Below are 26,651 nucleotides of genomic sequence, written 5' to 3'. Positions count from 1 at the left end.
AAGGCAGGCACTCACCAGCGATGAAGGAGAGTCCTCCTTGTCCCGCATCCTGCCAGCATGAGCTCCCACTTGTGTTTTTGATCTTGGCCATTTTGACAGGTGTGAGAGGGAATCGCAGAGTCATTTTTTCATTTGCAGGAAATTAATCTTGAATTACCGATGGGGTGGAGTGACCTTCTAGGGTTGTATATTGACTTCATATGAGAAAAAAAAAATGGAAGGAAAGCAAGGGAAACAATCGTGAGGGCCGCAGGACCCGGGAGCCTGCCAACACCCACAGTTTTCCACGCCAGCTTTGCCACTGAGCTAAGGAGGGGGCAGAGTTCACTCTGAGGGGTAGATGCTTGCACAGACAGGGAAAGAACATTCTCCACACCATTCCCTTGCATTCTCTACCTTATGGTGCATCGTCAGTTAGCTCTGTGGGTGCCCAGGAATCCTGGTGCATTCTACAAAATGCTTTAGGTTGACTTTTGAAAAAAAATTAACACATTGCTTTAAAAAGTCTTCAAAATGATCTATTGGGAAGGGGAGACTTAATTTTCACCAGCGATGAGCATCTTAATTGGTTACCCAATACCAAGTGGTCAGCCGGTATCATATTCATACAAGCAACTCTAAATGGATACAGTAGATTGTGTATGTGTGTATATGCATGTGTATGTATGTGTGTATGTACATAAATACGTGTGTGTATGTATGTATATGTGTATGTATGTATACACACACATACACACAAAGAAGCCATGCATTTGAGAAGGGGAGGGGACATGGAGGGTTGGATGGAGGAAAGGGAAGGGGGAATATGATGTAAATGTATTTTAATTTAAAAAATCAGGAAAAGAAACAAAACCCCAATTAAAAAGTGTGACGGCAGACTTGGCAAATGCCCTTGCCCCCATCCCTCCCTGGACTTTTGTCCTGGGACAGTGTAGGGCTATAATTAGTATTACAGACTTAAGAACCTGGCTCCTAGCTCTGTAGCTAGCAGAGGGTTCTCAGCTACTTGGGACTGAGACTCACTATTTGCACAGCACTCAAACTTGGGGTCCGGGGTTCGAGGTGAGTTTGCATCTGGGTCTCTTCCCTGGCGTCTGCTAACTTGTTAGTCTCCTAGGCTGTTTGATCATCTCTAAAACGCGAACCGTAACACCTCCTTTGGAAGTTTTGTGTGGATTAAATGAGGTTATGCATGTCAGAGGTCCTCAATCAAAATTCTCCAGATTAACCATAGGGGCCATGGGAGGGCAACTAGTTTTTTCCTTGGTGTCGTTTCATGAGTTTTTTCTCTGGTTCCTATGGTGGGGGTCACTTTACTGAGGTACCATCCCATTGACTGCTCTTGAATCCCCCTTCTTGATTTTCAAACAATGTTTAGAAAGCTAGCATTAGTGCCCAGTCCTCCAACTTGAGGCACTCAGATCCAGCCTGCCTTGGCTGCCTGTGTAACCAGGGTTGGGGTGTGCATTTACCTGGGACTCTCAAGCCAAAGCTTATGCTTATACTAGAGGACCGAGGGCCCAGAACCATGAAAACTCTGCCTCAACCCTTTTGCATTTACAGCATCCAAGAAAGTGGCCCAACAGCGTAAGTCAGTGAAGGAATGACCCTGTTTCTTTAAGAGTGAGACCCCAAGTGTGAGCAGCTGTGTTTTATCAGGGAACCCATGAAGACACTTGTCATGGAGAAAGCACTTCCCCGTCGTCCCATGCCTGAAGCCCTGGGACCTCTGTATGTGTTCCTGAGTACCAGGGAGAAAACAAGCATATAGTCTTTCCTGTCAGGAGTAGTGAGTAGCCCAGGCCCTGTTCTGGGAAGCTTCTCATCTCTGCTGCTGGGCAGGAAGCAGTCTGGAGAGTCTGAGTGGTGCTGTTCCAGTGCAATTTTATTTACAAAACAGGTGCAGGCCGGATTTGGCCTGTGGGCTCTACTCTGCCAATCCAGGCTAATAGACACTTGAGAGGCAGCTGAGACTAATGGGAACAACACACGGGAAATCACAGCTGGGTCTGAGGGGGACCGCACATCTGCCTCTTTCCAGTTCTGGTTTGGGTAAGTTGACAAAGGGTCAGGAGTGTAGAGTCATTGGCTTATCGTGAGAATTCAGGTGTCTCTGAGGCCTCCACGGGAAGAGCTGCTGGGGACGACGTCAAGTCCACTCAGGGCTAAAGCTATTTGCGTGTTTACTTTCAAGCATGAAGCCCATGTGAGAGAGACGTGTGGTCTTGGGTAGGCGCTGTGGAGGTTGGTGCTGTTGCTGGCTGTGGTTTTCATGGCTGAGAAACTGAGGGAGGGGAGCCAGTAAGGCTGGTCCGGCCAAAGTAAAATACCACAGCATTGGAAGAGAGGCCTTGCGTTTTCACCTGAAAGCAAAGATTAGGCTGGGTGGTGGGGAAGAATGTGACCCATGACCCAACTCTACCCACCAAGGCCTCCCCATCCACTCCTCAGTCCAAAGCTTTGTCACCCGGCCGCTTGGTATCACACTATGTGGGGCAAGGGATCAGACCGCAGAGTTCTCACTCCTGTGGAATAGGAAGAGGTGTGGACAGCGTGCAAGCCAGGCGGCATGGTGACAGCCCACCACATCCCCAGACAAGCCAGGCTTCTCTGCCAGGCTCTGACTCTGTTCTACCCACCAAGATCCCAGCCCCGGCTTTCCACGTCAGCCTGACCTGGTGTCATGACCTCCTCACAGGCTTCCTCTGAGCTCACTCATCCACCCTTCACTGACAAGAAAGAGTGTTTGAGTGCATGTATGTACCAGGAAACTATTGAGTTTATGACTTTGAAGAGATGCAGGGAGGATTTCCATGATAGTCATGCGGTTACAGTTAATTAATATATAACTTATTACCTTCAACAACAAAATACACTGCACACATATACTGCTCACTTTCTTTAGTTCTGCTCTATTCATGTTTTTAAAAATGGAGTTCTTGGCCGGAGACATGGCTTGGTGGTTAACAACACTGACTGCTCTTGCAGAGGACCCGGGATCGAATCTCAGCACCCTGCTGGTGGCTCACAACCATCTGTAACTCCAGGCCCAGGGGAGGTGATGCCCTCCTCTGCCCTCTGTGGTTACTGCATTTGTCTGACAAACAAATAAAAACAAATTTTAAAAAATTTACAGGTTTAATGACTTGTTGCATTAGTGCACACACCATTAATCTCAGCATTCGGGAGGCAGAGCTGGGAGGTTATCTGTAGTTCAAGGTCTACTCAGGACAGCCAGGACTACTCAGGACAGCCTGGACTACACAGGACAGCCTGGACTACACAGGACAGCCAGGACTCCTCAGGACAGCCAGGACTCCTCAGGACAGCCAGGACTACTCAGGACAGCCAGGGCTACACAGAACAGGCAGGACTACTCAGGACAGCCTGGACTACTCAGGACAGCCTGGACTACTCAGGACAGCCAGGACTATGCAGAGAGACCCCCATCTCAAAAAGCAAAAGCAAGCAGACAAAAAACTAAATCAATGACAACAACAACAAAAACCAGGTTGTCCTGTTGGCGGTAGTAAATTTAGTAAACTGGATCCCTGTCTAAGGTTGTATCTGTCAGGGAGAGTGTTGCACGCTGGGTAAGGAATGTCACCCTTGGCACAATGCTGAGAAGGGGATTCTTGTTCCTAGACAACTTTTGATGTCAGTGGTTGGGCATTGCTTTCAGGTGTGTGACTTTTGTTTATGCTGCATTTGTTTAACTCTGTGAAGCTGTGTTACTTTGCCTGCCCAAAACACCCGATCATTATTAAAGAGCTGAGCGGCCAATAGCAGGGCAGGAGAAAGGATAGGCGGGGCTGGCAGGCAGAGAGAATGAATAGAAGGAGAAATGAGGAATGAGGAGATCAATAGAACGAGGAGGATATCAGGGGTCAGCCACCCGGCCACCCAGCCATCCACAGAGTAAGAGTAAGATTTACAGAAGTAAGAGAACAGGAAAAGCCCAGAGGGAAAATGTAGACAGATCATATAAGTTAAGGAAAGCTGGCAAGAAGCAAGCCAAGCTAAGGCCTGACATAACTAAGAAAAAGTCTCGCTGGGAGGTGGGTGTCCAAAGAGTAAAACATCACACCACATTATCGGCCCCTGGCCAGTTACTGGTGTGGTGCTGGCACAAACGGTTTTCTTAAGTCTGCCGTTCTCCTGCACTTACTGGCCAGTGGTTTTCCTTACAGGCGAGTCCATCTCGTACTTCCTAAAGTGTCCATAAGCTCCTGGATCTGACTTTTATTTACCGTGCTATGACCCATTACTGTGTTTTGAAAGTAAGATTGTTTGATGTTGAGGCAGAGCTTGCAGAACAGTGGAATACACACAGTAAGTTTACAGCTTGATTGATTTTAAGGAGGGCATCGGAATCTCCAGAACTGGAGCTTTGGGTGACGGTGAGCTGCCACGTGGGTGCTGGGACTTGAACCTGGGTCCTTCGCAAGCACTCGTAACTGCTGAGCCATCTCTCCAGCTCATGTTGTGTTCTCTTTAACGTGTGCTCTTGCCCATTTAAGGGAGCTTTTCAACAAACCTTCACTCTAGAAGGAGTATTTTTTATAATCAAAGGCTTTGGCATATGTCCATTTTTTTATTGGCTTTGCCACGTCCCCTCCCTCCCCCAAAGCTACATTTATTCATTTCAAGACTACCGGTTGGTTCAGCCTCATCAGGCCTGGATTCTACTGGTCTCTGTGTGCCCACAATGACTTGCGGTTTGAATTTGGACTTAATCCCTGTGCAAAGCAAATCCTAGCCTCTCCTTTCTGGCCCAGGTTCTCCCTAGCTTTGATTTGCTGTGAAATCTCCCCTCAACAGAGAAGTCCAAGGAGGATGTCTTGTTCTCCGGCATTCTGTGTCACGTTCATCGCTGCCAGCTTTAGGCAGAGGGCAATCTTATTGTCTGGGGAATAAAGGAGGGGAGGAATCCATGCACCCGAGACTTCTGGACCTTTTGGGCATTCTTTACAATCTGGCTTTCAGTGGCCACTCTGCATCTGTATGTACCCTTAAATGACTATCAGGGCTTATTCTAGTGTGAGCCATGATGCCTGCACATCTGGGACAGCGGCATGTTATTCCATGCGTGTGTCCTCCAGTAGGCCAGCTAGTGTCCATGGCCTTTCTGCTTTTGTTTTTGTCCCTAAACATCAAGTCTTAAGATGAAAGACCTGGGGCTGGAGAGATGGCTCAGAGGTTAAGAGCAGTGACTGCTCTTCCAGAGGTCCTGAGTTCAATTCCCAGCAACCACATGGTGGCTCACAACCATCTGTAATGAGATCTGGCGCCCTCTTCTGGTATGTGCAGACATACATGGATGCAGGATGTTGTATTCATAATAAATAAATCTTAAAAAAAAAAAAAGATGAAAGACCTGTGCAGATGACTGTGGATTTTACCTTTCTCCCAGAATTGAGGCAGCTGTTCGCAAGCATTCTCTTCTCTTCCTAGGTGTTTGAAGCCGTGATTTCCTGGATCAATTATGAGAAGGAGACTCGCTTAGACCACATGGCGGAGCTCATGGAGCATGTCCGGCTCCCTCTCTTACCTAGGGATTATCTGGTCCAGGTCAGTGTTTGCTTGTTCAGCGTTTGCTGGAGGAGAGCGGGGAGGCGGCCCTGGCTGTGTGGCGTGCCTGCATGACGTAAGACTGTGCTGATGGAGGGCATCGAGCCCCTGGGTTGAGCGTGAAGAACTGTTGTGAGGACTAGGGACCGTGAGTGTCCGGGCGGGAGATCAGCACAGAGCCTGTAACATGCTCGGTGTGAGCGGGGTTTCTCTTGGAAGGACAGAGAAAGAAGTGTCTCCTAATGCCCTGGTGCTCCTCCTCTGTTGTGCTCTTAGGCAACCCGAGGTCCAGATCTGAGAACTGGCTCTTCATAGATGCACAGAGTTCTACTTCCTCCAAGAGACAGGAAAAATTAAGAATTGTGGGGCGCACTAGTGTCTTCTCATTTAGTCCATGTAACAACCCTTTGAGACCTCTTGATTGCACCCCCTTTTTCCTTTTAGTTTTGGGACTTGCAGCTTGGAGGCTAGGCTTGATCTGGGGTCCCTGGCTGGCACGAGGGGGTGATCTGGGGTCTCCGGGTGGGACTTGCAGCTTGGAGGCTAGGCTTGATCTGGGGTCCCCGGGCAGCACGAGGTGGTCATGATTGAGATCCACGCCCACTTGGCTCTGAGGCACACGCTCCATGAGCTCCCACCTCCGCAAGCCTCTGTCTTGTTTACACACAGACAGGATGGCTTATTTTGTACAGCGAACGGTGTTAGACTCTCTTGCAAACCTTCCAAATGTGTGACTTTAACAACGCCGAGGCAGTTGGCCGGCCAGCAGAGGTTCCCTGAGAGACGCTCACACGCCAGGGTGAGAGAGAAGGCTGAGCCGGCCAGCAACGCCACTCTGTCCTCGCCACTCCCAGCCACACTAGACCGCTAGACCCTTGGTTCTCTCATCTGGCCAAAGTAACACCAGCCCCGATAGGACAGTGTGGGGACAAAAAGAGATGATTCACGTACGGCCCTTGGCAGTGTTCAGTGATAATTTACATCTGGGGCTGCAGGTGCCGCGTACTCCATTTGTAAAGTCCCGTGTGCATGCCCCTGGGGTTCAGGCCTAAGGGGGGTCAGTGAAATGCTCTCTCTGCAAGTCTTCTTGAGTGACACCTTTCCAGGTTCTTAGAGGAGTGTGCTGAAGCCCCTGGAGTACTGCCACCTGGTGGCCGCATGTCACCTCCCAAATCGCCCGAGTCACCAATGCGCCTGTCACCCCGACTCTGTCCCCTGGAAACTGCCTGGTGCAGACTCAGTTTCACAGGGAGGGTGGATGCCCAAGGGACTGGGTTCCGAGGAGAGCCAAGGAAGCTTCGGGGGCCACACATCAGGAACTTACCAAAGACACGGCCTTATTCCAGTTATTACAGGTTATTATCAGGTTTGATGTGGAAAAAGGGTCAGAGGCAAAGCTTCAGAGAGGTTATGTGGCCCCTCCTTTAGAAAGGACTTCTGCCAGACCTCCTGAGGGGAGTTCCTCTAGGAAACGTTAACATTATTTGACCTTGAAACTTAAAGTAGTTTAACCCGATGGCGGTGCCTGAGTCACTGTAAAAACTGTGGTCTGCAGCCCGGCACTCAACAGTGGTCAGCCTTTAGGCTTCGCAGCTGCAAACTGTTACTCAGCTTCTACCAGGCATTTCAAAACGACATTCAGACGGCTACCAGGCTATTCTGCGGAAAACAAACAAACAAACAAAACACAGCATAAACCTCATGACTTTGATCAGTTTTTAAACTTTGATCATCCTCGTTAAAGTTTTGCTTTATGTGCATGGACGTCTTGCCTGCATGCGTGCCTCTGCGTGTCTGTTGCTCACGGAGGCCAGAAGAGGTCACTGGATCCCCTGGCGTTAGAGACAGCTGTGAGCCACCTTGTGGTGCTGGGGATGGCAGCCAGGTCCCTGTGGAAGCAGCCGGCGCTTATCTGCTGAGCCACACCCCATTCTAACCACGGTTAAGTGTACATCTCAGCGGTATTAGTTCCCTCGGGACACCGTGGGCGAGCGTGTCTAAAGCCTGGCTGCCCGTCTCCCTGCACTGTAGCAGAACACGAGTGCCGACTCCCCAGGGGCTTCTGCCTCAGGCCAGAGCGGCTCTCTGGGACCGGCTGCCTGAGCACCTATGCCCTAGTCCCACTTTTCATTATGATTTGTCCCAACCTAGCTCCGTCCCCCACCGGGAAGGTGAAAGAAACCCAGGTCTTGTGTGGGGGAGGAAGAGGGCTGGGGTGTGTGTGTGTGTGTGTGAAGGCCTTGTCGCCTCAACCCATCTTTCTGCCAGCCCCAGAGCTGCCGGACGAGGCTGGCCCTGGCCGGATGTTCGTTCCTCACGGCTGATGGGGCCAGGAGAGGCTTGGCCCGGCCTTCCTTGTTACATGACTGGCTTGAGGGCCCAGTGAATCCAGTCTCTCCACTTGAGCTGCTCAGATTGGAATCCTTGTAGTGTTCATCGGTGTCTTCCTTGGAGCTTGGAGCTCAAAAAAAACGAGCTGTTGAGTCCGTTCCTGTGACACGCCCATTTTATTTTATTTTATTTTACTTTGGTTTTTTGAGACAGGGTTTCTCTGTATTGTTTTGGAGCCTGTCCTGGAACTCGCTCAGTAGACCAGGCTGGTCTCGAAATCACAGAGATTTGCCAGCCTCTGCCTCCCGAGTGCTGGAATTAAAGGCGTGCACTACTAATGCCCGGCAACATGCCCATTTTATAGATGAGGAAACTGAGGGTCAGGGATTCTGTGTGGTGGAACAGGGATTAGAAGTGGGACTCTGTGCACTAGTTTGTAACTCTTTGGGCCTTTCTTGGAGTCTGGGATGGTGTGGTACAGAAAGGGACGAGTGAGGGTTGGGAATGGTGACCTGGCCTGGGGAGAGGCTAGGGCAGCGTCGCCACACTGTGCCGGAGGGTCACCCGTGGACTGCTGTCCCCAGACAGTCGAGGAGGAGGCTCTGATAAAGAATAACAACGCCTGTAAGGACTTCCTCATCGAGGCCATGAAGTACCACCTACTGCCCCTTGACCAGAGGCTCTTGATCAAGAACCCCAGGACCAAGCCCCGGACTCCTGTCAGCCTGCCCAAGGTAAGCCCCAGGTCAGCCTCTGCCGGCCCAGACTCAGGACTGTCCAGGGGGAGAGGCCTTCCACGTCCTCCTCGGTTCTTTCTGGTGGTCTGCTGGGAGCTCGCTTTGCTCAGGGCTCCCAGGGGCCACAGCGGCAGCAGGGAGCTCTGAGCATAAGGTGGACGTCCCTCTTCCTCTTCTCCCTGTCACGCTGCCCTGTGTGCTGTTCCGAGAGCAGCAGAGGAATGGGCGCGCTGCATTGTGGGAGTCAGGACGGTCCTAGCCCGGTGCCTTTCCTCACCCCGGGGAAGGGATATGAAGGGCAGCTAGACAGACGGACAGTGGAGAGGGCAGGAAGACGGAGATGAGAGAGAACCTGGGAAGGAGGAGCTTCGGGGAGGAAGGGGCTAGGGAGACCCTGAGGTTCAGAGTGGGGAGAGCTCGGGGTGCTGAGTGCTCGGGGTGCTGAGTGCTTGGTGCTCTCTCTCTGTCTGGTCACCATGTCTCTATAGGATGAGGGGTGTAGCATTGGTGCTCCCCAGAGTCCTCAGGTTTTGCAGTAATCTTTCCACTCTCTTGACAGACTGATGCGGGTGGGGTGGGGGGTTGGGGGGGCAGGGTGGGGTGGGGGATGGGGGATGGTCTCAGTCAACCCAGCAGGGAAGGGAGGCAGGATGAGTCACATTAGCCACTGACTACACAGCAGGGTGTTACCAAGAAAGTGTTCCGACTTCTACTGTGTCATGATCCTCCTCCTCCTCCTCCTCACCCTGTTCCTCCCCTCCTCAGCTAACTGCTGCCTTCTTCCTTGCCTGCTGTTTCCAAGGCTTCACAGAGCTGCCACTCCTTTTGCTCCAGCTGCTAAACCTGGTGGCGAGTACCTCTAGCCACCGAGCTATCTTGCTGGTTCATCTTGTGTTTTTAAAATGAAGAAATTTATCTTTAATTATAGAGACATAAAGTCACTGCAGATTAATAGGAACGCACACAATTTAGAAGTGAAGAGACAGTTGCTGTGGCCACGGCCCCACTAAGCTTTCTTCCCAGAGACATCTGTGTACATTTATTCATGAAAAACCGAAAATGTGCATTCGCATATACGTGGGATTTATTCATGAAAAACTGAAAATGTGCATTCGCACATACGTGGGATCTTCTGAATGGACTGGAGTATGTCTCTCTGCCCCAACTTATCCAAATGCTGCACACTGCTTCTACTGTCACAAGTGTGGAAGTCAGCATTTGAGCTGTTGGGGCACACAGTGCTAGGCGTAGTCTGCACCATGTGTACGTCACAGTCCTCAACTGATAGTCTTTGAAGTAATTTCTCTTTTTTGTACTGCAAGCATATCTGTGTTAAGTATTTTTTTTGTTAAATGACATATTTTTGCTGTGTCTCTTTAATCTGGCGTGACACTGGTCTCATGTCATTGTATTTCTTTTGGGGGGCTTTGTCCCCGTCTCTAACACATTGCTCACTTTTTTTTTTTTTTTATGAGTCAGGGTTTCTCTGTATTGTTTTGGAGGCTTTCCGTCCAGCCTGGCCTGGAACTCACAGAGATCCGCCTGCCTCTGCCTCCCGAGTGCTAGGATTAAAGGCGTGCGCCACCACCGCCTGGCCACATTGCTCACTTTTGTTGGTAGATCCTAAGGGCGCTTTCAGTATTGAGTGTATTGGCCTTCGTATGTGTGTGCTTTTTTAGTTTGCAGTTTCCTCCTAAGCCGTTTGTGATATTTTCTCCCAGCCCGTGCTTGTCTTTTTGTTTTCTCAGTAGCATCTTTGGAAGACTGGGATTTATAAAAGTTAGTTCTTTCAGTTGACAGAAGATTGTACATGTTTATCATGTGCATTATGAATTAAAATATTTTAAAGTATGCATACATTATAGAATGGTAAAACCAAGCAAGCCAACATGGTGAGAACGTTAACATTTTGCCCTTAATGATTTCAACAAGGTAACATTTTGTTAACTGTGGATGCCATGCTGCAGGGCAGACACTGGGATTAGCCTCCCCACACGCAACAGAAGCTTTGTACCCTTCAATTAACAACTCTCTAACCCTTCCCTCCCCTCCCCTTCTGCCTGTTGTAACACTGTAACTGTGTCTCTGAGTTTGCCTGTTTTTTGGACTCTGCATGCAGGTGAGAGCTGTCCTTTTGTGCCTAAGTTATCTTAGTGTTAACCCATCTAGCTTCAAGCGCGTTGCAAATGACAAGATTTCCTTCCTTTTTCAGGCTGAACACTATTCCACCCCGTCCTGTCCCACTATCTGTTCTATCATGACAGATGGGCTGAGACTGTAGCTTAGCCACGGTGGACAAGGCTGTAGTCTACATCACAGTGATGCTGCCTTCTTGACAAATTGATTTCGTGTTCTTTGGATATATGTGTGGCAGTGAGATGGCTGGGTCATGTGTCAGAGCTACTTTTAACTTTCTGGGGAGCCTCCGTACTGTCTTCCAAAGTATGCTCTGAATAGCGGGTGCCTGGAGGGTTCAATTTTTTTCTGTTGTGGTTTATTTTGAGTTTAAGCTGAAAAAAAAAAAACCTCCTTCCCCTAACTCAAACTTGAAGCTTCACATTTAAACCTATGTCTCCTCTTCAGGGGTTTAAAGAAATATGTCATTTGTTCCATGTATGCATACATGTTTGTAGCATGCCACAGGTTGGAAGGATCCTCCCCCTGCGGTCCTTGCCCCTTTAGCTCTGAGTAGTTGACTGCACGTGTTCTGGGCTGTTTTTTTTTCTGGGTTTATTCTGTCTGCCCTTACAAGCATCGTTGCCTCGCTCGTGGACCGTGAGGTACCACCGATGCCTTGGTTTTGTTCTTGGCCGTGGTTTCTGCTAATTTCAGAGTCAACTCATATCCCCTGGGGGTGGAGCCCATCTCTAGGTCAGTGGGGGAATTATCTGACAGCCTGCCACATGTCTGTCCCTGTTCATTTGGCTCAGTGACCCTTCTCAGTGATGTTTTCTCTTGTCTACCTACGGCCTTTGCCTGCTTGTTGTCAGGTTTATTCCTGGACGTTTTTTTTTGTTTTGGCACAATTACAAATGTTCTTTTTCTTTTGGCAGTACTGGGAATCAGTCCCAGGGCCTCACCCAAGCACGCCACCAGTTAGTTACAGAATTAATGCTGACCATTTGTACAACAATGTTTCCATCTAAAATCTGACTTTTGATAGTTTTTCACTCGTGTGTGGAAATGCAGTTGATGGGGAAGGGTATTCAATGGAGAAGAGTATTCAATGGAGAAGGGTATTCAATGGAGAGGGGTATTCAATGGAGAAGGGTATTCAATGGAGAAGAATATTCAATGGCTGTGCTGGTGATGTAAATGCTGGTCTGCAAAGAACAGGGGCGTTGGTTTTGGAAGCACGTGTGTACCCCAGGTTGAGGCTTTGCCGGCTACTTAGGGTTCCCCTCTGCAGTATGTGCTCTGCACTAAGCCGTATGCTCTGTGGCAGCAGGCAGTATCCTCTGGTGTCCTTGGCGCACAGCCCAGATTCTGGTACAGGGTGGCTGATAGTCAGGGGTCTCCTGAATGACAGATATTTTAAAAGAAGAAGTAACGCAGTGGGATTTAGCACTGACTGTTTCTTCCACCTCTCACTTGTTGTCCCCCATCCCCCACCCTGTCTTCAGCACCCACGCACGTGTTTTTTGCATGGGTATAGTAAGGACCCCCCCACTCTATGGAATATTCAGTGCAGCCCCCAAAGCCATCCATCGCTGAGTGAACCTAGCCACCATCCCTGGGAGAACAGAAGACGCTTAGATTAAGGAAACCAATCTCGGACCCCAGCCTTCTCTTGGCTGTCACGCAGGCTCAGTGTCCTTCCACAGTTGCCCAGCACGGCGTAGGTTGTAGATGTGCAAAGACTCATGACTGTCATTCTTCAGGAGACCCTCAGGTGGAGGGAGGGGACTCAGATGTGCGGGACAGTCTCATAACGTAAGTGCCACAGTGGAGGAGTGTCAAGATGCTCTTGCACCACGGAGAGGGATGAGAGGAGCTTTTTGCTGGGCTGGTACCCGAGCTGAGCTCTCAGACTATCTGTGGGGCTCATGTCTGGACACTGCTCCCATTCTCTGATGGCAACTTGGGGCGATGGGTGCTTTGTGTCTTGCTTCTTCTTGGGTCGTTGTCCTTGTCACGCAAGGCATCCATGGTGACACAGAATATTGCTCACGTAGCAGTTTCTAGGCAGCCTCCCAGTGTTTTAGACTGAGCGTTGAGCACTGTTGTCTTTATAATGGGGCTGGATGCTGGTGGGGAACACTGGGCGTCAGAAGGGTTGAGGGACTCTTACAGGGCTTTCCCCACCCATGGCAGCGTGAGGGACGTCAGTCCCCACAGTGATAACAGTAGTGGACCTCAGTTACTGCGCAAAGGTGCCTAGCCCTGGGCTAAGTGCCCTCCAGTTACTACTCTTGGAATTTTCGTAATCCTGATCATTCCCGTTTTGAAGATAGGGAAATTGACTCATAGGATCTGCCACCGCCTCCTTATGGATTCTGCACCATCCGTATCCATATTCCCTGCTGGCTCAACACAACACATATTGTGGTTTCTGGTGTCCAAGGGTGGCTTAGCTGGATCGTGTTGGCTCGGGTCTCTCAAGAAGGCCAGCTAGAGGTCTTGGTGACAGCCGTCCAAAGGTTAGTCTGGGGAAGGCCTCACTCACACAGCCGCTGGTGGACTTTGGTTTCTCACTGTGAGGCGCCCAGTGCAAGGTAGCTTGCTTCTCCAGTGAGGGACTCTACCACATGAAAGTGAGGGGGCACACTCCAGACAGAGGCGTTGGCCTTGCTGTAGCCTCCCCGCAGAACCACCCTCCCGTCCCTCTTGCTGTTTTCTTTGATAGACATAAATCACTGAGGTAGCACACAACACACAGACAGACAGACACACACACACACAGACACAGACACACACACACGGCAGGCAATGGGAAGGATCAGAAGGTGTCTGCCCGTCTTTGAAGCACGGCCAGTGAATGGTTGAGCTGAGATTTAAGCTGAGGGGGAGTAGCTCTGAACCGCTTCATGGCATGGCCTCTAAACTCCACAGTCTTAGTCCTCTGAGGGAAGCCTCCTGAATCCTGCCCTCTGGGAAGTCTCTCTGAGGTGTCAAGAGAGTTTGCAAAGAACCAAGGAAGCAGAGGAAGGGGGGGGGTCCTTGGGCTCCTCGGGGGAACTCCAAGGAGAGACTGGGTTGGTTGTCAGAATTTCTGCTCAAATGGGCTTTCTAGGGGAACTGGGGTGATGGAGAGAGATTGGCACTCTCCTCGGCACTTCTCGACATGACTGTCTGCTAGTGAAGTCCTTTAGGGAAAGCACTAGAGCTCCTTGAGGTAGCTGAGGAGGATGACAAGAGTGTGTTCCTGGGCTGGGGACAGTTGGTCATCCTGACACATTCCAGCAGGAACAGCTAATAGCGTGGTCTTGGCTCCCATACCTTTGGTACCCAGCAGGCTCCCTGAGGTTGGGTTGCTATGGACAACCAGAGGCTGTCTCTCAGTTTCAGAGCCTGCCTGCATTGCCCACCTCCACAGATGGCAGCAGGAAAAAAAAATAAGAATCGGGCTCTAGGAGAGTGCACAGGAGACCTTTAGAAATGCAGTGACGCCTACTTGTGATTTCAGCTCAGCGTGCGCCTCTACCCATCCCTTTAGAAACGATACAAGAAGCCATTTGGGATGGACAAGGGCAGCCCGATCCTGAATTGGACCATCCAGCTTTCAGATAAAACTGCTAGAGGCAGAGACTGCTGGCAGGTAGCTAGGGTGACCTAACACCTTGCCCAAGTCCCTTGGCTGGCTCTTCCTGTCTCCCATTTTTATTCCATTTTATTCCATTCTCCATCAGATACCCTGGGGTTCTGAGAAGAAACCTCACCATAACCCCTGGGCTTCATACACCTCGCTTTCTCATTCAAGGCTCATACATAACAGACACAGACACAGACACAGACACACACACACACACACACACACACACACACACACACACACACACACTTCAAGACAGAGTTTCTTTGTGTAGCAGTTCTGGATGTCCTGGAACTAGCTCTGTAGACCAGGCTGGCCTCGAATGCACAGAGATCCGCCTGCCTCTGCCTCCCAAGTGCTGGGATTAAAGGCGTGCGCCACCAACGCCCAGCCTTTTCTATATTCGCAGTAGTCTCTTTCAGTAAAGTCTTCAAGCATCAATAACGATGCCCAGCGTTTGCCGGTTAACACCACTTGCTGTCCCCAGGGCCTTATAACAAGCGTATCATGTCACCGAAGCCTAAGACACCGCCGTGTGAGCCACGCCCCGGTTCTCGGATAGGGCAGATGCTGAAAGCGAGATCTAGCAAGGCTGGAAGCTTTGCCTGTGGATGACTAGTGATGAACCCCCACGGCTGAGCCAAGACGTGTCTGACCCCAGTGCCCACTGACTCCCCGACCTTTTACTCTCTCTGGGCCCTGTGCTCTCGCTCTGTCCAGTTGTCAGAGCCCTGCTGTTTCTGCGTCTTGCCGCCAGCTCTTGCGGGGAGGGGGGCACCCGTTGCTTAGGAACCTGCGTGGACCAGTCTCCTGCTCTACTGGACACACTTCCTTCGGATGAATTTTTTGGTGTTAGCCCTGCGGCCCCACGCACCAGGGTAAGATAGACTGGCTTCCTGCCCTGGCCCGAGGGACCGACTGGCTGGGCCTGCCTTCTGCCCAGCTCACCTGTCATGGAAGAGTTCGGACACACTCTGCCCTGGCCCCATGAAGAAAGTGTGCACAGCCCAGGTAGTTCCTCTGACCTGAGTGGACATTCCCCGCGGCCGGGGTTAGGGTCTCGACTCACACATGGGCCAGAGGGCTTGGCCCTGCTTACCCGCTGGTCCAGTAAGTTCATTCCTGTCGCTCTTCTCCTGCAAGCAGAGCGGCGGATGTGAAAGAGTGTTGAGCGTGTGTTTTAAAACTCGTTCTAAGAAGCCAGGCTAAGACACCTCGCTATAATAAGTGGCCATTTGGCCTTCCATAGTGGTAGTGTTCTCCTTGGGAGGTACCTAATAGCCGCCCCTGCCGTGGTGGGGTTCAGCTTGCCCACACTCAGTTAGCCAGACATTTCCAGTGAGGGGCTGGAGAGATGGCTCATTGGTTAAGAGCACTGGCTGCTCTTCCAGAGGTCCTGAGGTCAATTCCCAGCAACCACATGGTGGCTCACAACCATCTGTAATGAGACCAGATGTCTTCTTCTGGCATACATGCAGACATACATGCAGGTAGAACACTGTATAAATAATAAATAAATCTTTAAAAAAACCCAAAACAAAAAATCTCCAGTGAGCACAGCTACAGCCCTCAGCACAGTGACAACTGTGACTTGGGATCAGGACCCCGGGGGTACCTGGGAGACTCTCAGGTACAGTACAGTGTTTAGGAGGATTTCGTGTCACTCAGCTAGCATTATTGTTAGCCCAGAACCTGCTCTTCAACTCCTAATGACCCCTGTATCCCTGTCTTTACACAGGTTCACCCCAGGGGACGGATTATTGCTGGGCACAACGGGGTGACTTGTGTCTGTAGCTTCACAAGGCTGAGGCAGGAGGGTTGCTTGAGTCTGAGAGTTTGGGGCCAACGCACACGCACATGACAGTGAAACACTCAAGACGGGTTTTAGGGAGGGTAATGGACATCCAGCCTTTAGAGCTACCCTGAAGGAGGAAGTTGGGCATTGTCTGAAGTTTGCCAAGAAGCTGAGTTCGTTAGCATTAACATCTCCTATCCCCCACCCCGTGGACCTGCCCGTGGCTGCCATTTAAACAAGATGTGGCAAGAAGAAATGTACAATCTGACTTTTCTCTGGGAAGGGTTCCGCTGACCCCAACCCGAGAGCTGTAAACTGAGGCTTTCAGGAAGGGGACATGAAGACTTATCTGGGAGCATTGCAGTGAGGCTGTGAGTCCTGCACTGGAGCACTGCAGTGAGGCTGTGAGTCCTGCACTGGAGCACTGCAGTGAGGCTGTGTGTCCTGCACTGGAGCACTGCAGTCAGGCTGTGTGTCCTTTACTGGGAGCACTGCAGCGAGGCTGTGTGTCTTGCACTGGAGCACTGCAGTGAGGCTGTGTGTCCTGGACTGGAGCACTGCAGTCAGGCTGTGTGTCCTGCACTGGAGCACTGCAGTCAGGCTGTGTGTCCTGCACTGGAGCACTGCAGTCAGGTCTGTGTGTCTTGCACTGTAGCACTGCAGTGAGGCTGTGTGTCTTGCACTGGAGCACTGCAGTGAGGCTGTGTGTCCTGCACTGGAGCATGCAGTGAGACCAGGCCTGTGTGCTGTGCTTTGCTTTGGAAGCAGTTAGAGGTCAGAAGTGACGCTTGGGCTTTGAAGATTTTGTGACCTACATTTGGGTCGCAGACATCGTGAACCAATTCTAAAGAGCAGTGACCAGTGACAAGGGCACTCCGGCGTCTGCTGTCATGCTTGATGTGGTGCAATGGTTGCAGTTAGGGCTTTTCCTTTTCCTGAGGTTCGTACACCTGTCAGTTTACACGGTTGTTTAGACGACCCCTCCTCTCCTCAGGAACATAGTGTGAGGAGTCAGAGGGCAGTGTGATGGTTGTTAATGGTGTGCCATCAAGAAATCCCTACAGGCCGGGGGAAACATGCCTCTCCCCATCTGAGCTCTGAAGCAGAGCCTTGGCATTTCCTGGGCTGTGGTAGAGACAGATTCTCAGTCAAACCCTGGACCTGCTGAACTGGAAACTTGGGGTAGGGCGCAGCGGTTTGTGTGGGGGCTGCGAGGCGGATAAGATAGGCTTCCGGCTGTGCTGAGCCCAAGGCTTGTGTTGGCTAGCTGAAAGAAGGGTGTGGAAATGCCGGGGCGGGGTCATGTGATCATGAGGGGGGCAGCGAGAGTCTGCTCAAGTTTATCAAAATACCCGGGCTATTGTTATCGTAAGCATATTTTGATTCTTATTTATTAATAGTGTGTATAATGTTTTGGGCATATGGGTGCCACAGGTCAGTACAGTTCATTAACATAGTCAGAACACAGCTTCCCTTGGATTTGACCACACCCTGCAGCAAGAAATACATACGAATCACTGTTCAAAACACACATCTAAATATTTCATAAAATAATACCCTGGCTGTGTATTTTCCATGCAGTTCGACTGGATGTATTCTGGTCACGACCAGCTGAACTGAGTTTTGTGATGCCCTAATGTCATGCAGCATGCAGTGGCCAGTGTTGACGTGGACCACAGTTTCTAGAACAGAAGGGAAGCCACGGCAGCCTCCTCCCTGGAGGGCTTGGGTTCCCCTCTCTCCTCTGCCTCCCTTTCCTGAGTGACCTCTGGCTGTTTACTCGTGCCTTCTGAACTTTGCATTCCTCGTCTGTCAGCCACGCTGACAGGCAGAGGACAACACGGTGTGCACGCCTTGATGTCTTGGCTACAGCCTTACTTGCAGGGGGGAAAAAAGAGCTTTAAGCACCATTTTCCCGAGCACTGTCCAAGTTAAGTAACTCGATGACCACCACAAAGCAGGGTTGAGAAATTACTGTTTTGTTTTTTTTCTTTACCACAGTACCCTCTGCAGCCTAGATACTCAGAAGCACTTATGGTTAATAACATCATCCTAAAAATGTATCGGGAATCTGTGCTTCCCACCCCAAATACGTTTGTCCCTATGTAAAAATTGTACTCCCCCACCTCCGTCTTATGTGTACTGAGATTGAAGGAGATGTTTTTGTTTCCGTAACATCACCCTGAGTGGGGGCGTTTGGAAAGTGTGGGCCTTTGTATGCTGCTTGGCCGGCATGTACCCCCTCAGTGACCAGGGCGGCATCTGCGTGTAACCCTGCAGACTGGCAGGCGTCATGTGGTAGGGGCCACGGACTGGCCACCGGCTCCGTGCGTGTTGGGCAGACGCAGTAAATGTGCATTTCTTTCTGGAGGTCATGATTGTGGTTGGTGGCCAGGCGCCTAAGGCGATCCGCAGTGTGGAGTGCTATGATTTTGAGGAGGGCCGCTGGGACCAGATAGCCGAGCTTCCCTCCAGGAGATGCAGAGCAGGTAAGCAGCCCCAGCCCCCGGCTCACCTGGGTCCCTAGCAGCCTTTCCCTGCTGGCCTCTGCCTCCAGCTCCTCCCCCAGACCTCCTTCCCCTTGAGCACGTTGGGGCTGCTTACTCTGAGGTCAGGTCCTATGTGCTTGTGAGCTTAAGCCAGTTCGGGAACTTACTCAAACCAGGTGAAGTTAGAGAACCAAATAGGGGAAGAAATCAGAGTCCCATAGTCCCTCTCAGGTAGCTAACCCTGGAAGTGGCCCTCCATAGCGAGTCGGCCTTAAGCCCACTTGCTTCTTTGACGGCACACATGGACTTGGGCAGGCAGCCCCCTTCCCAGCTCTCATGCTTTGTTCCCTCTGTCTCAGGCGTGGTGTTCATGGCCGGCCACGTTTATGCCGTGGGCGGGTTTAACGGCTCTCTGCGGGTGCGGACGGTGGATGTGTACGATGGCGTGAAGGACCAGTGGACATCCATCGCCAGCATGCAGGAGCGCCGGAGCACGCTAGGGGCGGCCGTGCTCAATGATCTCCTCTATGCGGTCGGAGGCTTTGACGGCAGTACCGGTAGGTCCTGGGGGTGTTGCTCAGGCGGGTTGTTGGGCTAGCCTCCATGCATTCCTAAAGCGGTGCTTGCTCCAGGAATGAACCCATCTGAGCTAGGGAGCCCTCCTGCACCGTCAGGAAATACCGATGTAACCCTCGCTCTCGGAAAAGGGGTCTTGTGACTTATAGTTGTGCAGGGTGAAGCCCACAGGCCGGTGTGGGTCTGTGCTGAGGTCGTTGATCGTGGCGCAGTGTGACTACGTGAAACATTAGCCAGGAAGCAACAGGAAGAGGAAAGACCGTGATCTTAAGACACTCCAGGGTCACCACCAGTGCCAAGGACCCTTTCCCCAAACTCCCACCACTTCCCCAGGACCGCTGTCCAAAAACAAGCCGTCAGCATAAACGTGGACCTCTAGGGCATTCAAGATCCAAACTCCTAAGTGCTGTCTGTCCGCAACAAGCCTTCTTATGTCCCGGATCCCTAGCCGTTCCGTGATGTCGCGGGTTCTGAGGAGGCCCCATGCTCAGAAGGCCCTGCTCACCTCTCTCATGCCTAGCAGCCTGTTCCCCCAGGGTCAGACAGAGAAAGGGGGTGTGCCCTGCTGGGGCCTAGACAGAGCCCCTTATCGAGCCAGCTGTCGAAGGACCTGTGGGGGGCTTCAGGCACCTGCTCAGAGCAGGCACGGTTGCCCGATTGGCCGTTGTTCTTTGCATTGTCACGCAGAGCCCTGTGGGCTATGACATCACTCATGGGCACCTCACTCCCAGCTTCTACCTCACTGCAAAATTTCTGGAGAGAGAGAGCGAGAGAGAGCGCTGGCTGCTGTTCCACAGGACCGGGGTTCGTTCCCAACCATGCGGAATCGTGCTGCATGGCATCTGATGCCCTCTGCTGGCCTCCACGGACACTGCGCCTGTGCCAGGCACAGACAAGCATGCAGGCAAAACACCCTGACACTTAGAAAATCGTTTAAAAATTTCGGTCTGAACTGTCAGCGGGTGGTGACTTTGGAGAGACAGAGCCACCTTGTAGGCACGTTGTCAGGTGGATGACTGGAGATGGGGACTCAAACTGCAGCGATTGTCCCTGGGGCCACAGAGGGAGAGGTTGGACTTGTTTGTTTGTTGGCCGCCTCTCTGAAGGCTCTTCAGTGAGAGTGATCTGGGATTGTTTCAGCAGGACTTGCTCTCGCTGAGGAGAGAAAGCCGGCTTACAGCGCCGGTGAAGGGGGTTTTGTAATCCAGAGAGGACACGTGGACTCTGAGTGCACACGCATGCTGGGCCCAGATTCTTTATGATCCTCTTGGCTTTCCCCATGGTAACATTGTAGCAGCTGTGACTCCAGCTAGGACATTTGTGTCCCCGGTAGCAAGAAGCAGCAAGGGGCCATGCCATATCAGAAACGAGAAGGCCATTCCGGAAGTCCCCATCAGATTTCTGCTCAGGGCTCAGTGGCGTCTAGCTGCAGGGGAATCCTGGGAGGTACACTTTTAGCTATTCAGCTTGTAAAGTAGAAGAGAGGAGATGGGAAGAGAGGTCAGGATGGTGTCTGGAGAGGCATCCTTGGGTATTTGCTTGGGATTGAATATTCCACTCTGTAAGTTCAACGGTTTATATCTATAGTGCGATTCAGATGGACCCCTTTGCCATCTCCCCAGCCTCCTTGTATGTCACATCCAGGTGATCAGTCATCACCTTATGTAGTCCTAAGGAGTTACCATGGCCACGTGCTAGGCAGAGGTGTACCAAGCTGGGCATCGAGTCTGTAGTCCTGGCTTGGTTTCCTCCTGGCCTCACTGTTCCTCACACAGCAGGGTGAGGCCCCTGGCTTTAGGGATCTCATGATTCTCTTCTCCCTAGGCTTGGCGTCAGTAGAAGCCTACAGCTACAAGACCAACGAGTGGTTCTTCGTGGCCCCAATGAACACGCGGCGGAGCAGCGTGGGAGTGGGTGTTGTGGAAGGTAAGGAGCGGCGGAGGGTGGCGGCTGGTCCTGCCCTAGCCTGTGGGTCTTGTCCTGAGTCCAGCACTGCCTGATGACCCGTCTGTCATGGCTCCATTCTTCAGGGCACTGGCTTGAGTTCAGCCCCACTGTCTCCAGTTAACAGACAAGGAGGGCCAAGACTCGGAGGGCAGGCTCCCGGGCCAAGGCTAAGAAGGGCTCCAGCAGGTTGGAGAGAGGGCAGAGACGAGGGGAAGGGTGATTGCCTGTCCCTTGGCCACCTGTCAATAGCTCTGCTAAGAGTGGGCACTGGGAAGGGAGTAGGGAGCCCAGAGTCAACATGTGAACTTGGGTACAATGTTGCAAGGATGATCTGAGTTAATTATGCTCGCTAAATCTCTGCTCACCTTCATGTATTGTGTGCTAATAGCTAGCTAGAAAGACAGCCTTTTTGTTTTTCAGGACTGGCTCGGTGTGGGGTGTGGCCGAGCAGGAGGAGTCATGAGACTGAAGGCTCTGGGTGGGGTGTGGCTGAGCAAGAGGGTGTGGCTAGACAATACTCAGGAATTTGTAAAGCATCTTTCTCTTACGTGTTCTCCCAAGCCCTCTGGAGGAACATGGGTAGGATTCAGATGGTTCTGTCTTTCAGCTGGGGAAGCTGTGTCCTGGAGAGGGCAAGTGAGAAATACTTATGTTATGATAGGAAGTAGCAGGGCGGTCCTCCGTTCAGGTCTTCCGAGTCCTAATCTAGATTAGCAAACCAGTCTCAAATGCTGACAGGTGTGAGTTTGTGAGCTCAGTACTGACGTGGGGAGGTAGGAGTTGAACTAAATGTTAGAGATGATAGGCCAGTGAAGACTTAGTAGTCTGCATTGATGTCTGCTCAGCCAGGTGTACCCATGGATGCTTCGTGTGCACCAGTGAGAGCACACACAAGTACGCTAACACACATACATGGGTGTATACACACACACACACACACACACATGCACGCGCGCGCGTGAGCCTAACATGCTGGGAGATGGTGTCCTAGTTTTGCTATGCTAAAACACTGACCAAAAGGGTCTTGGGAAAGAAAGGGTTTATTTGCCTTATAGGTCAGAGTCCATCATCCAGGAAAGCCAAACAGGAACCCAAGGCAAGAATTGACGCTGAGACCATGGAGGAATGCTGCTTACCAGTGCTGTCCATGGCTTGCTCTCCATGGCTTTCTTACATACAACCCAGGATTACCTTCCTGGGGATGGTTCCACCCACAGTGGGCTGGGCCCTCTTGCCTCAATTTGCAATCAAGAAAATGACCCACAGACACACCCACAGGCCAGTCTGATGGAGGCAATCCTTCAGCCAAGGGGTCCCTCTTCCCCGGGTGAGACTCTAGTCTGTGTCAAGTTGACAAGAAACTGACCAGCATGGACGCTGGCCGTCTCCTCTTTCCGTACTTCTCAGCCTGTACCACTGTTACTAGTTTGAAATGTCCACTTACAGGCATGCTATCCCAGTGTAGTTGAATACATCGTCTCAGTGAGGGCAGGGTTTCTCAAGGTCTCGTCCTCTTGGTGGGGCGGAAAGTGATTCGCCAGCCAGACCCAAGAGCTCTGTCCAGTCACCTTCTCTTTTGCCTTGTTCCTCGGCCAGGGGGCATCAAACAATACCCCAGGGGTTTAAAAATAGCAGATCTTCAGGAATGCACTCCAGGAGAGACCTTGAGAGTCTGTTTGCTTCAGCAGAAACAAGGTTGATGGGGTTAGAGGAGGTGCCTTGATGGTAAAGATTTAAAGGACTGCCTGGGACAAGGGCTTTTGCTGGTACGCCTGCTTGCAGAAGGACAGTCGGAGCTTGCCCTGCAGGCGTGGAGGAGTTTGTTTCTCTGGCCCCTCCTGCTCCTAAAGCTGCAGGCTGCCTCAGGGCGGCAGAAAGGGGTTTCTAAGAATTCGGGGAGGGTCTGAACTGGACTGTGTTTCACAGTGGTTTGGAGAGTCAGCTTTCTGCACTGGTTCATCATCTCACAACCAAGATCACGCCGTCTGACTGGCCCTTAAGGATTGCAGGATAATTTGCTACTTGCCGCCTGGGAGAATCACCCATAAGGGCGAGGCACAGTGTGGGTTGGAGTGTACACAGATGATGCGCTCAACAGAACCAGTGCGGGGCCAGCGGGTAGAGGGCCTGCCTGAGCCGGGGTGGGGTCAGCGGGTAGAGGGCCTGCCTGAGCCGGTGTGGGGTCAGTGGCCTGGGACCATCCGAGCCAGCAGTGTTAGCGGCCTGGATTCTGGAGAGGTTACTGCATGGATCCCTTTGTCAACTTTAACTTTGTGAGGGAGGAGCTGTGGATGAGGTCTTTCTGGAAAATGTCAATTGAAACAATGCAGAGAGGAAAACGCAGTTCAGCAATAGTAGGATTGCTGGGTCCGTAGCCCTGATGGTACGGCATTGCTTGGGCCTGAGAAGCTCACAATGTAATCATGGGTTTTGGCGTCTTAGTTGTACCCTTCATATTAGGAACTCATATACTGCCCCCTCATCCTTGATTAAGTAATTCTGCTAAATAGATGCCCATGTCTGTGTTTATTTAGCCTGAAGCTGGTGCCATTATAACCTGCTGCTAGTGTTATGGAGTCCTGTAGATCTGATGTCCTTAGGCAAAGTAGGGCTTCTCTCCCTGTCCCCACAGAAGGGACTGTCCTGCTGTATCTAAGACTGTAAATGCTAAGTCCCATATGTTTGAGCCCTTGCTCTCATGGAGGCCAGATTTACCCCTTTCTGTTTGCACCTTGTTCCCAGACTCTAGACCCAGTTGGGAATGACTCTCCCATAGGAGCTTAATGCTATTTTTATTTAAAAACAGTTGATAAGGGCTGGAGAGATGGCTCAGCAGCAGTCAGGAGCACTGGCTAATCTTCCAGAGGACCAAGGTTCGATTCCCAATGCCCACATGGTAGCTCACTCTGGTTCTAGGGGACCTAGCCCCTTCACACAGACATACACGCAGACAGAACTCCATTATGCATAAAAATAATAAAAAAAGAGTTGATAATGCTTCAGGGCTCTGATGTGGCTCAGGGACCAAAGGTGGTCTGCAGAAAAATTCCTGCTGCCTCACCCAGAATGAACGTAGAGCTGTTCTTTCACCAGTGATACCATCCAGAGTTTGGGAGGTGTGACTAGGGCCAGGCTTGGGTTCTCAGGAAAGAATATTCCTCCATGTTCTTCTGACTTGTCACTGTGAGCCTAGAACCAGGAAGTTGGGTGTGTGATTATGGCTGAGAGCCTTGCAGCTTTAACCTAGTTCTCCAAGCAAGACTGCTGTGAGCCTCAGCGATGCCAGACGAGTTCTGCGCTGGGTAGAGAGAGCTCAGCATTGCTTCTAGGCAGATGATACCTTCAGAGTGGATGGGAAGCAGAAGTGTGAGGAGAGATGTGCCCTGTGTTTGGAGAATAAGCTGGGTCTGCCCAGAACTCTGAATGAGGCAAAGGTGCCTCAGCGGATTAAATGGGAGCATCAGCCGGTGTCACGGGCACCACCCTCAGTAGCTTTTATATTCCAGGAAAGCTGTATGCTGTCGGGGGTTATGATGGGGCTTCCAGGCAGTGCCTGAGCACTGTGGAGCAGTACAACCCAGCCACCAACGAGTGGATATACGTGGCAGACATGAGCACCCGACGCAGTGGCGCTGGTACGTGAGAGCCTCGGGGCATGGGAGAGCATTGGGGTACAGGAGAGTATTGAGGTATGGGAGAGCATTGGGGTACAGGAGAGTATTGAGGTATGGGAGAGCATTGGGGTACAGGAGAGCCTCGGGGTATGGGAGAGCCTCGGGGTATGGGAGAGGTTTGGGGTATGGGAAAGCATTGGGGTATGGGAGAGTATTGGGGTATGGAGGAACACTGGGGTACAGGAGAGCCTCGGGATATGGGAGAGCCTCGGGGTACGGGAGAGCATTGGGGTACACACTGTATCTGCCGAGACAAGAGCCAAGCAGCGGAACTGTCCATCCTTTCCCCTCGTCCCCCTCCTTTCCTTTTGTGGTGAGTAAGGCCGCCACCACATCTACAGCTGGGCCGTTCCCAGGGACTCCATGCTCAGCACAGAAGGGTCGCTGACTTCTGTGTCTTTCTATTACTACTGTGTAGAGTGAAGCCTTTTCCTCCGCTTTGGTTTTTCCCCACCAGCCACTTAGGCTCGGCCATAGTTGCAGTCCCCAAATAAACACACAAGACACTGAATTAATTATGAAGCTGTTGGCCATTTGCTTGGTTTCTTACTGGCTAGCTCTGACTTAAGTGTTTACTCCAAAATTGTTAATCTAAGTATTTCTGTTACCGGAGAAAAGGTTCTGGACCTCTTATCCCTATGGCGGCTATATCGTGGCTCCCTGTGTTTCTCTCTCCCAGAATCCTCCTGGACTCCTAGTCCCACCTATCTTGCTTCCCTATTGGCCAACAGTGCTTTATTGACATATACACAAGACTTCCCCATCATCTCCTCTTTTCTGTCTAAATAAAAAGAAAGGTCTTAACTTTAACATAGTCAAATTATATATAACAGAACAGCTATCAAGCAAGAACACAGTTACAATATTTTGTTCATCAACATTTAGCAAGATTTAAAGAAAATATCATCTGTCCCATCCTTGTGAGTCCCAAGTCCTATATGTAGTTTATCTTTTATCACAACTAAGGAAAACTATAATTATAACTATCTGTCTTCAACTCCATCAAAGACCACAGAAGGATAATATATAAACACTAGACTTGACAGAGACATCTTGCTACTTGGACAGTCACCCAAAGTTCCTCTGTAATGTTGGGGCATCCATCTTCAGCCCATAGGCCACAGTGTGTCTGGAAAACTTCTCAGCAAAGCAGGAAATTTCATCTGCTTTAGCAGTCTGTCAGTCATTTTTCTGTGTCCTGCAGAAAGTCTTGTAGACTCTTCCATGAAGCAGGAACCCTGAAGGACTGTTTGAGTTCAGAAGTCACTTTTCTGTGGGTCCTGCATGTCCAGTTTATACAGCAACAGTCAAACAGTCTAGGCAAGAGCAGTTTCTTGCTCAAATGGCTAATCTTGCCATGCTGAAAGTGAACTCCATAATGAGTTTCTTCGATGCCCGTCTTCCTCTTACATGTAATTGATGTGCCAGGAGCAGACATTTCTCATTGTCAAGAAAAACCCTAAACTATTTTAAATGCCATTTTTGAAGGTTTTTGAAAGGTTTGAAGACTGTCTATCTATCTCAAATATATATCTCTGTTTATCTAGAAAACCTAACCTAAGTTCTGACTATTATAAGTAACTATCTGTAGTCTGTATTTAATTATGCATTATGTTTTAAAAGATCAGTGTAAACACAATACTTAAACAAGAGGAGAAATATACATATCACAAAATTGACCTTGAATTTGTATCAATAAATAAAAAACCATACCCATGCCAACTATTCATTTCCATACCATAATTCCCCTTTTACCTTAAAAAAGAGATTGGTTGTGAC

The 26,651-nt window shown here is 50.7% G+C and overlaps 1 protein-coding gene across 5 annotated transcripts in view; it reads left to right on the top strand.

The window, feature by feature from the left end:
• Positions 1-26,651, top strand: part of Klhl3 (kelch like family member 3) — a 113,735-nt gene that overhangs the window by 74,763 nt on the left and 12,321 nt on the right. For all 5 annotated transcript variants that reach the window (XM_040756075.1, XM_040756074.1, XM_040756072.1 and 2 more), the window contains 6 exons: positions 5,455-5,571; positions 8,487-8,636; positions 18,558-18,675; positions 19,035-19,232; positions 21,076-21,177; positions 24,705-24,833. In XM_040756075.1, the coding sequence (XP_040612009.1) occupies positions 5,455-5,571; positions 8,487-8,636; positions 18,558-18,675; positions 19,035-19,232; positions 21,076-21,177; positions 24,705-24,833 (814 nt within the window). The remainder of the gene's footprint in view (positions 1-5,454; positions 5,572-8,486; positions 8,637-18,557; positions 18,676-19,034; positions 19,233-21,075; positions 21,178-24,704; positions 24,834-26,651) is intronic.

Source organism: Mesocricetus auratus, unplaced genomic scaffold (genome assembly GCF_017639785.1).
Source record: "Mesocricetus auratus isolate SY011 unplaced genomic scaffold, BCM_Maur_2.0 Super-Scaffold_100013, whole genome shotgun sequence".
In the NCBI taxonomy this organism is placed as follows: Eukaryota; Metazoa; Chordata; class Mammalia; order Rodentia; family Cricetidae; genus Mesocricetus; species Mesocricetus auratus.
The sequence above is the reverse complement of the archived record's forward strand: the minus strand, read 5'-3'. Positions and strand labels throughout refer to the sequence as shown.